The sequence below is a fragment of the Arabidopsis lyrata genome (assembly GCF_000004255.2).
Source record: "Arabidopsis lyrata subsp. lyrata unplaced genomic scaffold ARALYscaffold_4, whole genome shotgun sequence".
Taxonomy (NCBI): domain Eukaryota; kingdom Viridiplantae; phylum Streptophyta; class Magnoliopsida; order Brassicales; family Brassicaceae; genus Arabidopsis; species Arabidopsis lyrata.
This window is the reverse complement of record NW_003302552.1, coordinates 18,933,119-18,953,346: the sequence shown is the minus strand read 5'-3', so window position 1 is coordinate 18,953,346 and position 20,228 is coordinate 18,933,119. Positions and strand designations below refer to the sequence as shown.

Below are 20,228 nucleotides of genomic sequence, written 5' to 3'. Positions count from 1 at the left end.
AAGTCAATAGTACTCGCCGGGGTTTCACAGTTCCTAATAGTGGGTTGAGCAACACAGAGGCAAAGAGGCCCGAATCGCTCCCTTTACCTGGAATATGAACCCTTGCTTGTAAACACGACTGTCGTCTAGACTTAGTCAACACGACCCTCCGCTCGTGCTAGCTTTAAGATTATGGTATCAGAGCCTTGTTTCTCTAACTGTTTTCCAGACTTCTCTAAATGTTCTCTAAATGTTGTGTTCTCTAAATGGTTGTGTTTACAAGCCTTGGCTCTGATGCGTTGGGACGTGTTGGTAGCCTGCAAGTGCCGTGATGGTCTGACTCATGCAGCAAGGACCTCACTTTTCCGCAGCCACAAATAGCAAGCTGATTGGTTCAGCTTTATGATGCCCTATTGAGCTTGTTCTTCATTAAAAAAAAAGGGAACAAAGAAGAAGACAGACGCATTACGTTTCTAACAAATTTATGAGAGAGTTTGTTCTTCCTTTCACTACAACTCTTGAAATTTTAGAACAAAACGAAAATGAAAGATCTCAAAATAGATTAGAACAAATTATAAACCACATGTACACAAGTGTATGTATCTATAAAAACGCATACTTTGGAATACAAGTAAGATAGATTACAGATGCCATCAAGTCTTACAAAGACACAAACAATGAACAAATCTGAGTTTTGTTTCTTTCTTATTCATAAAACACACACAGACCACTTTTTACCACTCCAGACACCAATTTTCCTGCAGTTTTTCATAATACAGTTAAACAGAGGTTAATTATCTGGTTCAACATATCAGTTAAGACTCTTGGAGTTAATCGAACCGAACCACAATGTCAAATTCATCGATACATTAGCTCATTAGAGATCTAGCTCTGGTTTTGACCATTTCCATTTCAGAGTTTACCTCATGGTCTCTACTCTCTAGTTTGATGCAAGACAAGCAATTTAAAAACTAAGCAGAAACGGTTAGGAAAAGCTTACAAAAAGGAAAGATCTTCCAGCGCTGGTTGTCGCCTTTGTTCCAGTCCCAGAGGACAATAGTCGTGCCATCACGGACACCACCAGATTTGCTGTCACCATGATATGCATCCACGTTTAGCCTTGTATTGTTTATCATCCTTATCGTGCGATATCCATCGCCCAAATCCTTGCTCTCTGTCCATAGTACAGACTCATCAAGCTTATCAGGATCATATCGAGTCAGATGCACCTGCAATACCCAGTAAAATATTGCTTAAGCACATCAAGCCTATCGTTAAACACACTGCAGAAGCACAGAACTAAATTGGCAGACTGTAGTTAGAGTTTCTTCTAGAGACCCTAAACTTTCCAAGCCCCAAAACTATTCCCATAACTCTTGATGCTCCTCTCTGTTTCCTTTCTTCCTATTTTTAAACTCCCTAGTTGGTGACTAATGTCGTGATGTAGAATTTTCATAACATGATGAATAACTTTTTTTCAAGACCCGTTGAAGGTTATGAAAACTAACATTTAGCTAACAGTATGACCCGTTGAGATGTCATACTGAAAATAATGAAAGTCACAGGACAAAAATGACATCGTCTAAGAAAGAAAAGCTTACGGGATGGGTAGCTCCCACAGAATGCTTCATTGCTTCACCAGTAGCCTTGTTTACAAGAGCAAAACAAGGATGACCGTCTGCGTCCTTCACTTTAGTACTATACTTCTCGTCTTTGTACCAATGCTGCGGATCCAAAACCATTTCATGAGTATGATAATACATACATCAAAATCAACAATGCAAGGATCAACAATAAAATGTCCTACTTTAACATAATCAATCAATGGAAGCATCAGGATCATAGCCTATATATACAACATGATCCTGGTTTTGTATGCAAAGCCAAAACATGAACATAACAAGAGGATCTGAGAAATTGAACCACAAAACTAAATTCTAGAATAGCAGAGTAGATAACAATTGAAACGTGTTTCTTCATTCTAAATCATAATCAACAAGATTCAATCTTCCAACACAGGAAGATTTCGAAAGCTATGCATAACCATAAACTACTCAGATTCTCAAATGAGTGAACAAATTGAGATGCATATGAATCAACACATCAACAAGCCAATGGTTCATTGGATCACACCTGTGCTTCATCAGATGGATCGGCTGGAGCGAGGATGACCTTACCATCTCTGATCGTCAGATAATAGTTAGGCTCAGCCTTCGAATACACCTTCACCGTCGCCCTTCCGGCGAGTCCGGCAAGATTATCAGGCAGACGATTCTCATCAGGGCGGTGGTAGACACCAGGAGACGATTGGGGCTGATTTGAGCTATGGTGAGCCACGTGCGTGACGCCAGAGTGGTCTCCGTGGCTTTCCAATATCGAATTAGACGGCGGTGGATAACCTCCGTAACGGTGGTGTTCCGGTGGGTAGGATTCGTTGGAGGATTGGTGACCGACATGACTCACATGACCAAACGCAGGCGGTGGTGCCGGAGCTTCAAAGTAAGGCTCTGATCGGTAAGGCGGAGGCGCGTGGGGTTCGAATTGAGGTTCTGATCGGTAAGGCGCCGGAGATGGAGTAGGCGCGTAGGGATCAAAATGAGGTTGTGACTGGTAAAGGCCATGAGGTTGTGGAGGAGCATCAACGCGTGGCGGTGGTTGCCCGAAGGAGTGACGATCGTCTTCGCCGTCGTCGCGTTGGTGGTGACGTTGATGCTGGTGGTGGTGTGGAAACTCCATTAGTATGTTTATGTTTGTTGTTGATACAAAGTTTTTCCGAGATGACGAGAATTATAAGGATGTCAAAGGACACTTGTCGCTACACTAATGGGTTTTGGTAACAACACTATGGATTCACGTTTTGTCGAATAGTATAAGATTTTAAGATTTTTTAATCAATACATAGATATAGATAATTATACAAATTTAGGCTTATTTAAGTTAATAACGACCAGAGTAAGTAAAAATTATAGCATAAAAATTGAGAATCTTGCTGATGAGTAAAAAAAAAAAAAATTGTAAATTCTTTCTACTTTTGCAGATTTGCTTCTTATTCCATGTAGTATAAATTTATTAATAACATAAATTTATGTGTCTTTGGAGAAAAAAATTTCATATGCATACACTTTTTTGCTAAATCAAGGGAAACTAGAGTTGGGATTTGGGCCTTTAATATAATAAGTGGGTCTTTCCCTTGTTGATTTGGGCCATATGAGCCCGAGAAAATAGATTAATATGAAACGAGAGAGTTGGTGCGTTTTGGAAGCAACGACTACGCTTCACACTTCTCAGCTTAACGTTTTCGTCTCAAATTTAGCCGTAGACAAAGGCGATTGCGTCAACTAGAAAGTTAAAAGAGATAGAGATAGTTTCCCTATGTATGTTAATATGGCAATTCCCAACCTGCATATGTGCCAAAGTAATCGTATTGCCTACATCAAACTTTTCAACTATATATATGTGATCAAAATTTTGAATTTGTTCCCAAATTTCCATTGCATATGGAAAAATATTTGGATTTGGACCATGACTTGTGAGTGTATCTATGACTATGATATGTAAAAACTCTCAAGTGTGAAATTTACAATCCGTGTATAGTCTTTTGATATATAAGAAAATTTCAATGTTTTCCAAGTTATTGCAACATCGAAGGATTAAGGTTTTAGAGAACATGTAAAGTAAAAATAATAATGCCTGAATAAATTGAGACAGCAGTGAAATCTATAAATATCTGCATAATGGATGTTCACGCTATAGTTCAGCTAAATGATTATTTGCGGGAATTATAAATTTCTAAATAATTCTGTTGACTTGCAACTTAATAATTAATCCTTCATTTTCACAACACATACATGGAACTTTGCTTGGGCACCCAGATATATTAATTATATTAACAATTATTCAAATGCTACAGAAATATTAAAAATTCAACGGGCATTTGGGTAGTTTAGAGCTTCAGTTTCTATATAAAGTAACTCTGCCAAGTCCATTCCTCATATACAAAAAGAACAAACACTTCAAAGCAAATATCAAATATAAAGTCGAATCATGGCTAAGAGTTTAGAGATTCGGTTTTTATTTCCACTTGTTTTGTTTTTGGTACTTTGTGTTGATGGTAAGAGATTCAATAATAATGGCCACAAGATGAGAAAAGGCAGATGGGAAGGTAAGCTGAAGATGAACTTCTATCACAAAAGTTGTCCTAAAGCTGAGGAAATCGTGAAAGAGATTGTGTCGAAGAAAGTCGCAGAAAACCCTAGCTTGGCTCCCAAGTTACTAAGGGTTCATTACCATGACTGCTTTGTTAGGGTATGATATGCATGTTAGCATGTAGTTTTTTTTTTTTCCTTTATGTGAGCATGCATCTTTCTTATAAAGATAAGTCTAATGTGGATCATTGATGATATTTAGGGGTGCGACGCATCACTGCTTTTAGATTCAGTTGCTGGAAAAGCCGCGTCCGAGAAGGAAGCCAGACCTAATCTCTCGCTATCCGGGTTCGAAATCATCGATGAGATCAAGTCCATTCTGGAAAAACGATGCCCTAAAACCGTCTCTTGCGCAGACATTCTCACCTTAGCCGCCAGAGATGCCGTCTCATATGAAGTAATATATATGAACAAACTCGTCTAAAAATATCTCATGATTAGAAATCACAAATTTAGTATTTTACTAATCGCATATGGTACTTTAGATGTCTTGCTTATCAAATGAAACCAAGAATCAGTTATAATTCCCCTGTGTTTTTATGTTTGATATGTTATAGTTTGAACGGCCGCTATGGAATGTGTTTACGGGTCGTGTTGATGGACGAGTTTCATTGGCAACGGAGGCGGCCAGAGACTTACCGTCCGCTGGGGCAAACTTCACCACTCTACAGAAACTCTTTGCCGAAAGCGATTTGGACGTCGTTGACCTCGTCGCTTTATCAGGTTTAGCATATTTCGTATATATTATTTTTTTGTTTCATCACATTTTACATATACTGATAAGACCAACCATGAAATTGGGAACAATTGAATTATAAGAAAATCGCAAGAGTATCAGACCACATGCATGTCCATGTTAGGAAGTGTATGAGATGCTACAAATTTAATTCTTCCAATTTACAAGAAATAGTATAAAATACGATGAACATCAAATATTTGAGGATAATCTTGGAAGAGGCGTCGCACGTGATAATTATTCAAAAGTCAATTAATTTTCTTAGAAATGATCTAATTTTTTCATATAAATTACTCAATAATTAACTAATTTTTAATGGAAGCAAATTTTCGAGTCTATTAAAAAGAAACGAAATTCTATGAAAAACAGGAGCACACACGATAGGAACAGCACATTGCGGTGTGTTTGGTCGGAGGCTCTTAAACTTCACCGGAAAAGGAGACACAGATCCTTCCCTGAACCCTAGCTACGCCTCTTTCCTCAAATCCGAATGCTCCGACAAATCTCTAAGATTCAACTCCTCCGCAGTGGTTGGAATGGACCCTACCGGGCCTCTCACCTTTGACAGTGGCTACTTCGTCTCTCTCCTCAAGAACAAAGGACTCTTCACCTCCGACGCCGCCTTGTTGACTGATCCCTCCGCCGCTCACATTGCTAGTGTTTTCCAAAACTCCAAAACTTTTCTTGCTCAGTTTGGTCGGTCCATGATCAAGATGAGTTCCATTAAAGTCCTTACTCTTGGAGATCAAGGTGGTGAGATTCGTAGAAATTGTCGCCTCGTCAACTAATAAATTTTCACTTTCCATCTTAATCCTTACCGTAATTTAATTTTTATGTAATCATCATTTGAGATTCATTACAATATTATATTTTTGTTGATCCATATATATATTACATTTAAGTGACATTGTATGTCTCCAATTTATCTGTTTTCCACATATATGTCGTCTAAGATCACTAATGACAAATTTGACAAGGACCGTGGGTTAGCATGTGTAAGTGGAACGATGTACGGTTCAAAAAGGATACTCCATCTGTTTTACAAAGAGTGTCATTCTAGTATTTTTCACACAAATTAAAAAAAGTAAATAAATTTTATTTCTACCCCTTATTAATACACTAAATAATATTCTTTCTCTAATTAATAAGCTAAAATAGTAAGGGTAAAAAGAGAATTGGTCTTTAAAACTGTATTGAAAACACAAAACGACAATATAATATTTCGACCTATTTTATAAATGTACCATTCATATATCTATATTAATAGTTTTGAGTATATTAATTGTGTTTTAGGTTTAAATGGTATATCTATATATAGTTATATACACTTAAACGACATTTGGCTTTCTTCTTCTTTTTGCCTCAGTTTAAGAGAAAGATTTTTCTTGCGGTACACCGCGGAGCTATTATTTTTAAAAAAAGATTTTTCTTCCTTAAACTTCCAAATCTAGATTTTACCCCGCGGTACACCGTGGGTCGATTTTTTTACAACAAAAAAATTATTTTGCAAAATTTTAAGTTGTATTTGTTTTGTTAATATTGTTTATTTTGTTTAGTGTTTCTGATTTTATAATTAAATTTTGATTTTTAATTCTAGGATTTCATCCATCGTATATTGTTTAATATTGTTTAATATTAATATTGATCTAAACCCGTTGCACCATATAACCCCGTCCCGTAAAATTAAACATCATTTGTTATTTTTTTTAAATAATATTTTTATCCACTACTGGTCGCAGGTTCATGCGGATAAGCCCGTAGAGAGTTGCGGATTTGCGGGTCGACCCGCCAAAAGAGAAGCTATCTTTTGAAACCTTTTGTTTTATTTAGAGGTTTTGAGAAAATATCCCTAAAAATAATTTTCATTATATGAAAAAAAAAAAGTAGAAGAAATTGTAATATCAACATTCCCGATTTTTACATCACTCGTTACTATTAATTTTTTTTTTGCAGATAAAAATCAGAAGTTAACTAAGTCGAGATTTTTAAAAAGATTGTGTATAAATTTTTGGTAAATTGTTGAGAAAATATTTGATTTCAAAATCTTTACTTAAATAGATAAAGAAAGATTTTGTAGAGACTTTTGCTAAATATATGAAAAAATGAATTTCATTTAAAAATCTTTACTTAAATAAAATAAATCTAAATAATTAATGCTAATGGCATGCCATTGTAAATACTTCTCAACTTCATGATTTATTTGCTAATTGTGATCCAAAAATGTATATATAGATAATATTCTTTCTCTAATTAATAAGCTAAAATAGTAAGGGTAAAAAGAGAATTGGTCTTTAAAACTGTATTGAAAACACAAAACGACACTCTTTATAAAACGAGATTAAAACCATAAAACGACACTCTTTGTGAAACAGAGTGAGTATCAAAGAACTTTAAATTCTATATAAAATTGAGGTCCATAATATTAATTACAACTTATTTGTTCACATTAAATAAATCTTTAAAATTTCTTTTGAAGACCTATAAACAGTTTGAGAACTCTCCATTTATTCAAATCCGGAACACGCAAGATACTTTTGTAAAGCATACATGACGACGAGGAATCACAATTACATAAAACTTAAGATGTTTTATTCAACAAAATAAAAACAAACTTTAAAGCTTAAGGAAGTGATCCATTGTCCATCGATGGGTCTCAGCAACAAAACACATAAAATCTAGATGCTTAGCTTATCGATAGCTTGAAGTGCATCGCCAGTGAGCCTACAAAGTCTCCATTCCTTAAAAACCTGCGCACCCATCTGCTCGTAGAAGTTGATAGCATTCACATTCCAATCAATCACAATCCACTCCACTCTTCCTACACCTAACTTCACTGCTTGCTTTGCCACAGCGGTCAGTAGCAGTTTTCCGAAGCCTTTTCTCCTGTAAGGCTCTCTCACGAAGATATCCTCGATGTAGAAACCCTGTTTCGCTAGAAAACTTGGGTAGTTCGTGTTGACATTCTCACATTCTCTCTATTTCTCACACTCATTTACGGTTTCATTGTCTTTAGAGAGAAAGAACAAAAACCATTACTCTTTAATTGTCTACATTGTATTAATGGATCACAAGGATACTTTTGTTACATCACACATACAAGCATACTTATACTACTTTACTTCTACTTCTACTTACTACATACACATACACACACTTGCACTTGGACCTTACTCCTAGTTCTAGACTCTCTTACACAAGCAAGGTTAAACTACTAAACCTTACACAACAACAACTCTTAACCACTACACTTGACAACTCTACTAAGCTAGTCTTTGACTAACACAACACACTTACTCATTTGGGCCTAACAAGACATTTAGCCCAATCACTTATTCTTACAAAACAACACAAGCCCAACTTGTCTCTTGTTGTGTTGACTTTCCTCTTTGTCGTTGACATCTTCTTTCACGACAACATCTTCTCCGACATCGTCTTCTTCTTCCGATGCTTCTTCCTCTGTTCTTCATCTTCTTCTCATGGATTCTTCTTTTCTCTTTTGCAGGTTCAATCAAGGATACAATTCCAACAGTTCGGGAAGAACAGAACGAATCCAGCCACCACCACGTCGTTGAGCTTATCCGGCAAGAACTTGTCTTTGTCCGGATCCTCGATAGGGAGATCAACCTTATGCGTCTCAAGAAAGGGGGTGAATTCAGGGGACGAAACGTCATTGGTGGAAAATGGAGAAGGGGAGATCTCCAAGAGAAAGACGGTGACGGCTTGGAATGGACGGGAGTTGAAGAGAGTGGAGGCAAGACCAGACTCGGTGGCGACAAATAGATGCGTGAGGCGCTCAAAAACCGCCATCTGGTGGATTAGCTTGTGAATGAAAGGGACATCAGTCGGCGTCGCCAGGCGGATCCGGGAAAACATAGGGTGGCCAGTCGGTGAAGTCTCTGGCACGGTGTTTGGCTCTGGTGCTGCGGTTGGAGGCGCCATTTTTTTGTTACTTGTCTTTGAAGACTGTGATGTGGAAATTAGTTTTTTCGAGAATCCATATATATAAAGAAAAGAAGTGGATGTTACATCTTTCTAAGGCTATCAAGTTCGGATTAGAAATTATTTTACAAGCCAATCTTAATATGCCACATATGATTAACTAAAACGCTATCTCATCCTTTTTTGACTTTTAAATCGATCCGTCTTCTTGAAAAACGTCATGTTTTACACGTAAATTAGGTCACTCTTTTACTTTTATTTTTTTCGTTCAGGTTGAGAAATCAAAGAGACTCCGCATTATCACCATATCAACTCAACGTATCAGTGTAATGTTTAATTAGCCGTCCCTCAATTTTGGATAACGCATCTCTCTCTTATCTCATCGTATAGGTCACTGATCATCTCTCTCAAGACTTTGCTAGCGATTTTCAGTCTTTTAAACATCATTCTTAATAATTTTAAGCTCTCATTCTATACAACGTACAAATCATTAGAGAAGATTAGGAATAAATGTAGCCTAGACGGTCATGATCTATACCGTTTACATTCCAATCTTCGTTCCACTTGGTATATTTACCAATTTAATTTAGGAATAAATTGATGAATTTCGATAACACCATCACAATTTTTTTTTAAGTCGGTAAAAAGACATGTGTGATGAAGAAACGTGAAGCACATGTCGTTATATCAAGGAAAAAGACATTTTGGACCAAAATTTTTGGTTCCAAAGAAAAATACAAGAAAATGAGTGGAAATAATTGTCCATCACTTTCGTCGTTTTATCTCAGGAAATAATTGTCCATCACACGTACTACTTTGATATTTATTGTCGTTAGAGCAAAACTATCAATTTTAGTTACTACTTTTATTCTTTAGCTAGTGTTTTTAATAGTTTTAATTGTTAATAAATGGATATGCTTTTCTTTGACAATAAATAAATGGATATGCTTTTGAGTGTAAATCTAACCTATAGTGATATTATTAGAATGTATCTGTTTAGTTTTATGTCCAGGTTCATGTCTAAGCCGAACTGCACACTTTTACCAATCAATGACATGAGATTATTTACTTCTTGTGTTGAGTAGTATCATTGCAAAAAAGGCTCGTTCTACTCCGATTTGTTTCACTTGCTTTGTTTGATTTCTCGGTATTGTTCTGAAATTCTTCTTCCATTTACGTTTCACAATCTTTGAAGTTGTAAGTAATTAATCTCAATCAAAGAGGTTCTTTTAAAGCAGTAGGACAAATGCTAACTTTGATTATCACTATTATTTCTAAGTCTTCTGTTTCTTATTCTCTACCCAAGACAGAGGGACTGATAAATCTTAGTTGTTTCTCTCCTCTAGAGAAACTGAAATAAGGATTGTCCTATAAAGTTGCAACCATCTTAAAGACTTGTGCCTCACAACTCACAAGCAACTTATGGACCATCCTAACGCATATACCAAATTGGCCAAACTAACAACATTTGATGTATTTTTTACCCCAAAAGCAGAAACACACTGAACAATTATCTGTTTCCACTATATGTATTCTAGGATCACTAATGACAAACCTCCAATTCTACACCAGATACTACAGTAAAGCAAACACGGCGAGGAATCACAATTACACAACTCTACTTTAAAACCTTGAAACATTTCATACATTCAACAAAAGGGTTTGTTCTCATTCAGAATCCAGTAAGTAAGCATAGCGAATTCATCATCATCATAAAAAAAACACAAACTTTAAAGCTTAGAGCAAGAGGAAGTGAATCGATTCGATAACTCTCAGCCACCAACTCATCAATCTCTAGATGTTTACCTGATCAAAAGCTTCAAGAGCATCACCAGTAAGTCTACAAACTCTCCACTCCTGCAAAATCTGAGCACCCATCTGCTCATAAAACTTGATAGCATTCACATTCCAATCAAGAACAACCCATTCCACTCTTCCATAACCCATCTTCACCGCTTGTTTCGCCACAGCAGTCAACAACATACTACCAAACCCTTTCCTCCTATAAGGCTCTCTCACAAATATATCCTCAATGTAAAACCCAGGCTTCGACAAAAAACTCGAGTAATTCGGGAAAAACAGAACAAACCCAGCAACAACGACGTCGTTTAACATATCCGGCGAGAAATTGTAACTCTCCGGATCCTCAATCGGGAGATCTAAGTTATGCGTTTTGAGAAACGGTGTGAAATCGGGAGATGGTGAAGTGATGGTTGTTGGAAATGGAGAACGAGAGACTTCTAAGAGGAAGACGGTGAATGACTGGAAAGGACGAGAGGTGAAGAGTGTTGAAGTGAGACCTGATTCGGTGGCGGAGAAGAGATGAGTGAGACGTTCGAAGACGGCCATTTGGTGGATTAGTTTGTGGATGAATGGGACATCAGACGGTGTTGCGAGACGGATCCGGGAGAAGATTGGGTGGCCGATTGGTGAAGTTAGTGGTGGTACCATGTTTGGTTCTGGTGCTGCTGTTGGTGGCGGTGGTGGTGCGGCGGCTGCCATTTTTTGGTTACGTAGCTGTGATTGTGAAAATTAGGGTTCTAGACAAGGATTGAGAAACGATGGAGAGGTTCTAGAGAAGCTAGGCGGTGCTTTTTGTTGAGCATAGCTTTTTCTTGTGCTAAAAATGAAAAAAAAGTTATTAATGGACTTTGAATGAGCCCAACCCAAACACAGCCCAAAGTTTTTTGTGGATTTTAAATGAGAAGATTTAAATGTTAATGAGCCCAAATCCAAACCTACAAACCAATTCAAATATCTCATAATAACTTGAATTTTCAAACATTTTCACTTCAATTTGAGGGGGACTATAAAGTGTATATACATATATAACGATTAGTTATTGTTGGTTGTATACACTGCCGTGCCTAGAGTCTTAGAGGCCTTAGGCAAAAAATTTAATTTATTTGTGTTTAATAATTAATTATGTATATTAACTAAGCAAAAATAAAAGTCTAAAAAATATATGAGACTAAAATACAACTAAACAAGAAAAAAGAATGTTAAATGTTAGAGATATTGAAGATCAAATTTTGATAAGATGAATTTTACTATTTTAAATTGAATTTTGATTAACTAACCTAAGAAGATTATCTATTAATGTGGCCTCTAAATTTTTAAAACCCAATGTGGCCTAAGGCAAATGTCTTTTTTTTTTTTATTATTCAAGTAGTCACAGCTCTGGTTGTATAGTTTGTTAGTCTCAAGCTCTATATAAACAGTTGTAAAGTCATCATTCGAAGGTTAACGAGAATTTCAGTCTTTATTTATATAATGAAGTCGATAAATTTAGGCCTTAATGATCAACTTTCATATCACGCTAAGCAATTAACATGTAATTAGGGTTGTCCACTTTGAATAGTTTCGTGGATTTTAAGGACGAAATCTTATTTTTACATGTTTTTAGTCATTGTAGAGAACTTTCTAATGTGGTTTCTTATTTACAATTTCTAATGTGTTGGTTTTTATTTGCAGCATTAGTGCGACCGACGTTTTTAATTGCAGCATCTCCTGTTCTGTTTATTCTTAGGCATGAAATGGATTAGAGGGTTGCATCCACATGAAGTTGCATCAACAGTTGGGGTTTCAATCACTGGATCAACAGAGGATCAGGTTAAGGAAGGGTGAAATAGACAAGGATGGCAATTCAATCAAGTAACTACATACAACTATTCCAGCCTACAGAGCTTATTGCGGTTTATCAGAAATTCAATTAGTCATCACAGAGAACTTCCTCCAGAAGTCCAGGTTTGTCTTCAAACCTAAACGATCAGTATTTTCTTGAGTTTAGGAAGTAAAGTTTTGGTCTCTCATGGTCTTTGAAACTTTTTGGTGTCTCAAGGTCTTTGGGGAACGTATCCAGAAGGATTGGATAGTAATTTTGCTTCTAGGTTCCCTACGTTGATGATCATAGTCCATAGAATTATGTCTCACAACTGCAAGACAGAAAACGCGTTTAAGACTTACTTCCAAGATAGCGAAATGGATGGATGATGATGTTTAACACACTTCCAAGATAGCGAAATGGATGGATAAGTCTAGACTCATAATTTTGTTTAGAAGTCATTGACCTTTTATGAAAAAAACAAACTAGTTTTCACCATTGGCTATTTGCTCGCCAAATTTCTTTATCCTCACCTCCATCGTTACCAAAACATGCTAATGTCAACTAACACATTCTTCTATATTGATTATCAGAAATGGGATCAGATTATCATAAATATCTCTTGATTATCAACAAAAAAAAAAAATCTAAATTATCATCCACCTTCAAGATTATCTCAGAAATATCTGGATTATTATGATTATCAGATATATGAATATATACATGAATATATTAAACATTAATATATGATTCTTCTTTCAATTTTATGTGATCTTATATTTAATTAATTTTGAATTTATATAAAATACATATATTTAATAAAATAATAGATTTTTCTGCATATGATTTGATTCAAAATTTTAAAAACGACATATATTACTCAATGGATGAAGAAAATATAACAAAATGATGTTTAATTTCACGAGAAGAGGTTATATGGTGGGATGAGTTTGGGTCATTATTAGTACATGACAATATGCCACCGATGAAATCATAGAATTAAAATAAAAATATAATTATATAATCTTTAACACTAAACAAACCAAACAATATTAACAAAACAAAATAACTTAATTTTAAAAAAATCGAGTCGTAGTGTACCGGAGTAAATTTTTTAGATACAAAATAATATCAATTTATTATAATAGTCCATGATTATAAATGCTTGCCAATATTTACATTAAACACTTCTACACATTTAGGTAACAAATACAACAATTCAAAAACAATATTTATGTTGTGAACTATGTCTTTCACTAATAGTATAAAGGATATATATACAAGGATAATAGCAGGATACAGAGAATAAAGTAAAACCCTAATGGGTCATGGGCCGGTTATGGAGTCCATCCATATGGTTTATAACACTCCCCCTTGTAAGATATAACCGTGCCCGATACTAAACCGGGATCTCTATAATGCGCTGGGGAATGTTGCCTCATTAAAACCTTACCAGGAAAACCCAGTGGGACAAAACCATGGTGAAGGAAAAAGAGTACAACACACATTACTCCCCCTGATTTGAGCATCACTGTCGATCCTTAAGTCCGCGCATCCCGATCTGATGAATGAGCTTCCGGAACGTTGAAGTCGGCAATGATTTGGTGAATAGGTCGGCTGAATTCTCACTTGACCGGATCTGTTGAACTTTGACCTGACCGTCCTTCTGTAATTCATGAGTGAAGAAGAACTTGGGCAGAATATGCTTCGTTCGATCCCTCTTAGTGTAGCCATCCTTGAGTTGAGCAATACAGGATGCGTTGTCTTCAAATATGATGGTCTTTGATGTAGTAGTAGATGCGCCTTAAGGAAGGCTGCCTACGTACCCGTGGAAGGGATCAAGCCACACGTAGTTCCTATTCATTGACCATGCCATAATCTGATCTTATGAATAACCTGCATCAGCAAATCAAACTAAACCAAAGCAAACTGGCCCTTCTTTGGTTAGATCAGTATAGAACAAAACCCAAGTAAACAACGCAGGAAGAATAGACTTTAAAACTTAGCCAAACCTTCCTTTAACCCTTTCCAGTGCCTTTGGGTTGATCATGAACTAAATTTAGACAGGAGACTCACGGCAAAACAAATGTTTGGTCTAGTGTGTCTAGCCAAATTCATTAGAACTCCTATGGCACTGAGGTATGGCATTTCCGGACTGAATGGATCACTATCCAATCTGAGGCTTCTCACCACCATTGGGCCTGGTCAATGGGCGGGCCTGGTCCTTATTAAATCTCCTTGAGTACTCTTTTAGTGTATGCCATTTGATGCACAAGGATTCCATTATTCACGTACTCAGGTTGTAATCCCAAATAGAACTTAATTATTGCCTAGGTCTTTCATTTCAGATTCTTTCTTTAGATATACTCAACTGTTTGGTCGATTACCCAGAGGTTTAAATCATTCATATACACTGCTATGATTATAAATCCTTTGTTTGCAAACTTCTTGATAAAAATACATGGACTGATCGGATCGTTTTTATAGCCTTCTCTGATGAGATATTCGCTTAACCGGTTATACCACATACGTCCGCTTTGTTTCAGTCCATATAAGGATTTGTCCAGCCTTATGCAGTGCTGTTCTCGAGAATCTTTCTTATCTTTGAGCTCAATACCCTCTGGTAATCTCATATATTATCCAATGGACTTATATAAATATGCAGGCATTACATCCATTAGCCGCAAATCTTTATCTTTTATATAGCCAGACTTAGCAAAGATTTAAATGTCTTAGCATCCACCACAGGGGAGTATATCTCCTCTATTTCTGGTCTTTGTGTGAATCCTTGTGCGACAAGCCGTGTCTGATATATCACGCTTTCACTATGTTTATTTCACATAATCACAAAGACTCATTTGTCCCACTGGCTTTACATTGAATGGTGTCCTTCGTATTGGACCAAACACATTCTTCTTCTTAATGATTATTAGCTCCACGTTTTATGGTCTTGTACCATTTTAATCAATCAGGTCTTTGAGTGCACTCTAGTATAGACGTGGGCTCCTGATCCTCATTCATTTTAGTTGCTACCTTGTGCGCAAATATTTTATCATTGATGTCGACATCTTTTCGGTTCCATTGTATTCTAGACATGATATAGTTTATAGAGATCTCTTTACACCTTCAGGACCTTGAGGTTTGGCATCCCAAACCTCATTGATTGGTACCTTAGGGTTATGTCTATTAGCCGGCCATGTCTATGGTTTCTTGAACCTTCTCGGTTTCCCTTGCACCTTTCTTTGATTTCCGAGGGTTCTTGTCTTTGGAACCTTTTGGGTCTACCATATTTCTTACGTGTTGTAGCCTCTGTAGCAACTTGATTGTGTTCCTTGTGAACATCAATACGTACTGGTGCATTACAGGCTAGTATGTACGATTTTGTTACTCTCTTTGGGTCATTATAGGAATCTTGGCAACTGTTTTAGCTAGCTTTTGCAGATATATAGTCTTTTGGATCTCTGATGGAGTCCGAGGATCTTGCCATGTGAAGGATATTTGATTCCATGTAAGTTCTTTGACCAGCTTGTTAGTCTCTCCACCCAGTGTTGGGAAAACGGATTCATTGAGATGACAATCCTTGAATCTGGCCTTTGGCTCGAGATACTTAATGATGGTGGGAGAATCATTGTTAACGTATATTCCCATCCCTTTTGAGGTCCCATCATTTGCTCTCTGTGGTGGTGCAATGGGTACATAGACTGAACACCCAAATGTCTTAAGATGGGAAACGTATGGCTCATGACCCGTTAGCAATTGGGATGGGGAATATCTATGCTCACTAGAATGGCCTGATGCGTATAAGCTCTTGTTGCATGTAATATTGCGTGTCCCCAAGCAGCTACTGTGAGTTCAAGTATGGACATGTGCCACGGGGTATACTACTCTCCCCCTCATGGACATACTGTAGCCATAAAACGCTTGGGACATAATTTACCAGCATTATCTAGACATATAGTCTTAAGTATGTGGGCTCACAGACTTATGGTCTGGGCCAGCAATCTAGCAAACACCAAGTTTCTAGTTGCTTTGACTGGTGATGACCTTAGTATGGGTTTCCCTTGTGTACATGCTACACACGTGAGGTCCTTAAGGAGTGTGCCTTTTTGATTTTAATATCAGCTTTACGCATCATGTTAGAACCAGGCTGGCCAAGCCGGTCATGCCATTAGTGAATTTCTCAGTAAACCCTTTTGTTTACTGTATTAGCCTCTATCATATTGACCTTGACATAGTAAAGGTCTATGACGCGGGTATAGTCTCTATGACCTTCTCATGGTCTTAGGTGCTTTTAGTAATATATGGGAATCCTTTGTTCCCTTCACCTTTAGTTTCAATGTGGAAACCATTCAAACACATTTCTTTGAAACTCAACAAGCCCCTTTGGGCTGGGTGAATATGAAGCATCTAAGGATGCGTGCCCTTGGGAATATGGGCCTGCCATGGGCCTGCCATGAGCCTGCCCTTAGCCTTCACTAAATTTAGCTATAACCGCAATTTGGCTAATTAACCATGTCTTTAGATATTTCGTTTATTGAATTCTCATAGTCATCTATCTCATGGTCGAAATCTTCTTCACCATCGTGATGAACTAAATGAGCTTCTAGATTCTTTTCAAACTCTCTTGATAGAGATCAATGAGATGCTTAGGTGTCCTGCACGTCTTAGTCCAATGGTTTCCCCATTCCTCATCAGTGGCAAACAAGTTCATTTGAGTGTTGTGGTTTGGGTATACCGTGGCCTCTACCTCGATTACGACCAAAGTCGGGTCGGCGGCCTTAACCATATGAATGGTTTCCTTGATCATATAAATTATAATTGCCACTTCTACCATGTTCATTCCATTTACCATGACTGTGGCCATGATACTTATCTCTTTGGACGTGGTTAGACTCTTTAGTCTCTTTAGGCACTTCAGCCCAATGGGCTTCTGATAATGGGGTAGGACCAGGAGGTCTCATTTTACTATTTATAACTCATTGTTTTGCTCAGCAAGTAGCAAAACAAGAGTTTAGACTTGCATATGTGGTAAAAACTTTTTTCACGATATTGTTGCTGAGGCAATATATTGTTTGTGTGAAAGGTCGAGAATGCTTTCTCTAGCAAGTCATTCTCAGTAACTTCCTCACCACGGAATCTCAGTATTGACACTATTTTAAATAGTACTGAGTTATACTCATTCATGGATTTGAATTCCTGGAATCTGAGATTCTTTCGATCGAATCGGGCTTTTGGGTAATAGCACCGTTCTTTGGTGGTTATATTGATTTTTTTTTTTTTTTTTTTCAACTCTGTCCTGAGGTCCATAGGATTCTTAATAGTGAGGTACTGATTTTGAGACTCTCATTGAGGTGATGGCGTATGTTAGTAATCGCCTTATATCTTTCTCTTCTGGTGACATTGTTTCCTTCCATAATAGATTCACCAAGCCTTTTTTCCTTTAGGACAATCTCAGTGTCCAAAGCCCATTTTAAATAATTGTCACCAGAGGCATTGAGTGCCGTGTATTAATTATAGTTGATTTCTGATATCTATAATATATAGAGTTAAATGAGAACTCATGTAATCGGTTAGAACAAGTCATGCGGTATTTAAGACCGAGCCATGCTTGTCTTCAGCAAGTGTTTTCTAAACAATCATGTTATATATATATGGATGAAATCAACCCTAGAAGATAGATCTAGTATGCAACAACCAAACAATCGGATCATACTAGATTAGGATATTAGGATTTCGCAGTTAAGTTTTAGGGTTTTAGCATCCGCGATTTATAGTACTAGGGTTTTTGCTAGGATTTCGGTTTTATGTATGGAACTTTCTATTTATGGAAACTTTTCTTATATGGAACTTTCATTTTATGGAAAATTTCTATTTCTCATCTAGAAAGAAATCCTAAACAATTATGTACTTTAGGGTTTTGGAATATTTCCTTATGAAGAGGTTTCCTATTTTGGTAACTTTCCATTTTGGGAAACTTGCTATTATAGGGAACCTTTTATTTTTAGGAAACTTGCTCTTAAACCGTGACTTAGGGTTTATTAAACCGGTTTAACATAGGATTTAGGGTTTCGGTTTACTTTCGGTTTAACCTAGGGTTTATATTAAAACATTCAATCTATCATGCCATTAAACATCTTTCCGTTCACTAACTTCTCAATTAATTCTCCAATCATAAATCAAATCACATGTGCCAATTTTCATGCAAATTTTATCTTATCAAACTTTAATTGGATCATGTATATAAAGCATAATAAATAGATAGCACTTATCTTAATTGGAGAAGTGAAACAGAGAGCCGAGATCTGATACGGAGATTGGAAACAGTTATGTCTCTTAGCTGATTGGGACCTCCTTGATAATGAGCAATGATGGTGAGATCGGAAACAGAGTCGAGAGAGCTATGATTTCCTAGCGCATGATTTGATGGGAACGATTGATCAAAGATCATAGATTGGGGATATCACGTAAACGGAAAACGGTGTCCGCTAACGATTTTGACGCATTCTCCACATGAAACCATAATCAACATATCCAATAATTAAATTATGAACCAAAGTATATATTATAACGACATATTCCTCTTCATAACAAAACTTTTAAAGCATGACCAATAAAATTGTAAAGTATTAATCGATCGTGAATGGAACAAATAATAAACTATTAGCATGTGAGAGAGAAATTGGAGACTTACGAATCAAACACGTATAACGAAAACATATGTCATGAAACATAAACAATATTTCATAAAGCAATTAAGCGTGATGAATAATAAGTATGTGATTGAACATGTTTGACTAATAAGAAATCATTAATAAATATTGCCGATTTGATCAATTTAAGCATGAGTTGATTAATTATGAAAGTCTGTTTATAAACTATACAACCATGAAATAATTAAAGCATGCGATCAACTTATCTAATGCATGGAGGTTGACAAGAATTTGATCGGAGATGGGAGACGTCATCGTAAAACGGAGACGGAGATGGTGTCGGCTAGAGATTCATAAATATCTCTTTTACCTCAATCGGCTAGGGTTTTGTCAAAGGTATTTTTGTGAGAGAAATTTAGGGTTTCGGGAGTTTTAGCTTTTAGGGTGAGAGGCTATCGTGCTGATAACGTGTTGTGAACTATGTCTTTCACTAATAGTATAAAGGATATATATACAAGGATAATAGCAGGATACAGAGAATAAAGTAAAACCCTAATGGGTCATGGGCCGGTTATGGAGTCCATCCATATGATTTATAACAATTTATATATTTTAACTATATTAATTATAATATAAAATAAATAAATGAGAACTAATTTTTTTAACGGATTGAGCCGAATTACACATATCGCATGCACTGACCGATATATTGGTGAGGGAAACCTTAAAATGTGAAAGATTGATCTTTGCCGCAGCTTCGGCCAAAGACACTTCCTTAAGATGTGAAAGACTGATCTTTGCCGCCGCTTCAGCTTTTAAGTTTCCTCCGCCTTGAGATTCTTATCCCTCGCCGCTATCTCGTCATCAAAGGTAGCGTTTGCCACCATTCGCCGCCTGATCCGCCGGTTTTTTGTTCAAAAACATAAATATGTATATTCACAGATTCCTAAAAAAAAATAAGCAAATGTATTCACAAATTTCTAGCAAAAGAAAAGCAAGGACAATGATTTTTCTCTCTTAATTATATACAAAGGCTGTGGTGATCGCATTGAAGTATAGGTGCAGATCCACGAGTCCAGCAGCTTCTTCAGCACGGTTTAGCCTCGGTTTGAAAG

At 36.6% G+C, this 20,228-nt stretch overlaps 4 protein-coding genes and 1 pseudogene across 4 annotated transcripts; 1 reads left to right on the top strand and 4 right to left on the bottom strand.

Annotated features, from left to right (window-relative positions):
* Positions 1-518: 518 nt before the first annotated feature.
* Positions 519-2,840, bottom strand: LOC9317694 (ricin B-like lectin EULS3). The gene is made up of 4 exons (XM_002879736.2): positions 2,113-2,840; positions 1,581-1,703; positions 980-1,208; positions 519-737 (listed from the first exon to the last, which is right to left on the bottom strand). Coding segments are annotated over exons 1-4 (957 nt in total). The 5' UTR covers positions 2,716-2,840; the 3' UTR covers positions 519-735.
* Positions 2,841-3,952: 1,112 nt separating this feature from the next.
* LOC9315849 (peroxidase 24) lies at positions 3,953-5,931 on the top strand. The gene is made up of 4 exons (XM_002881581.2): positions 3,953-4,284; positions 4,387-4,581; positions 4,742-4,907; positions 5,290-5,931. Exons 1-4 carry the CDS (start codon positions 4,024-4,026, stop codon positions 5,706-5,708), a joined length of 1,041 nt encoding a protein of 346 aa, XP_002881627.1. The 5' UTR covers positions 3,953-4,023; the 3' UTR covers positions 5,709-5,931.
* A 1,556-nt stretch (positions 5,932-7,487) lies between these two features.
* Positions 7,488-8,902, bottom strand: LOC9315848 (L-ornithine N5-acetyltransferase NATA1). The gene is made up of 2 exons (XM_021029972.1): positions 8,450-8,902; positions 7,488-7,869 (listed from the first exon to the last, which is right to left on the bottom strand). Exons 1-2 carry the CDS (start codon positions 8,857-8,859, stop codon positions 7,596-7,598), a joined length of 684 nt encoding a protein of 227 aa, XP_020885631.1. The 5' UTR covers positions 8,860-8,902; the 3' UTR covers positions 7,488-7,595.
* Positions 8,903-10,467: 1,565 nt separating this feature from the next.
* LOC9315847 (probable acetyltransferase NATA1-like) lies at positions 10,468-11,469 on the bottom strand. The gene has a single exon (XM_002879734.2). It carries the CDS (start codon positions 11,359-11,361, stop codon positions 10,654-10,656), a length of 708 nt encoding a protein of 235 aa, XP_002879780.1. The 5' UTR covers positions 11,362-11,469; the 3' UTR covers positions 10,468-10,653.
* LOC9315846 overlaps positions 11,400-20,228 on the bottom strand; it is an 11,745-nt pseudogene continuing 2,916 nt past the window's right edge.

What these genes read in the sequence shown, in the direction of transcription:
- LOC9317694 (XM_002879736.2), bottom strand. Translation starts at nt 2,715, where the DNA reads ATGGAGTTTCCACACCACCACCAGCATCAACGTCACCACCAACGCGAC. An exon ending in ATCCATCTGATGAAGCACAG is followed by an intron (nt 1,704 to 2,112) that starts GTGTGATCCAAT and finishes TTGGATCCGCAG; the next exon opens with CATTGGTACAAAGACGAGAA. An exon ending in CTGTGGGAGCTACCCATCCC is followed by an intron (nt 1,209 to 1,580) that starts GTAAGCTTTTCT and finishes TGGGTATTGCAG; the next exon opens with GTGCATCTGACTCGATATGA.
- LOC9315849 (XM_002881581.2), top strand. Translation starts at nt 4,024, where the DNA reads ATGGCTAAGAGTTTAGAGATTCGGTTTTTATTTCCACTTGTTTTGTTT. An exon ending in ACCATGACTGCTTTGTTAGG is followed by an intron (nt 4,285 to 4,386) that starts GTATGATATGCA and finishes GATGATATTTAG; the next exon opens with GGGTGCGACGCATCACTGCT. An exon ending in TGACCTCGTCGCTTTATCAG is followed by an intron (nt 4,908 to 5,289) that starts GTTTAGCATATT and finishes TATGAAAAACAG; the next exon opens with GAGCACACACGATAGGAACA.
- LOC9315848 (XM_021029972.1), bottom strand. Translation starts at nt 8,859, where the DNA reads ATGGCGCCTCCAACCGCAGCACCAGAGCCAAACACCGTGCCAGAGACT. An exon ending in TTCGTTCTGTTCTTCCCGAA is followed by an intron (nt 7,870 to 8,449) that starts CTGTTGGAATTG and finishes TGTCAACACGAA; the next exon opens with CTACCCAAGTTTTCTAGCGA.
- LOC9315847 (XM_002879734.2), bottom strand. Translation starts at nt 11,361, where the DNA reads ATGGCAGCCGCCGCACCACCACCGCCACCAACAGCAGCACCAGAACCA.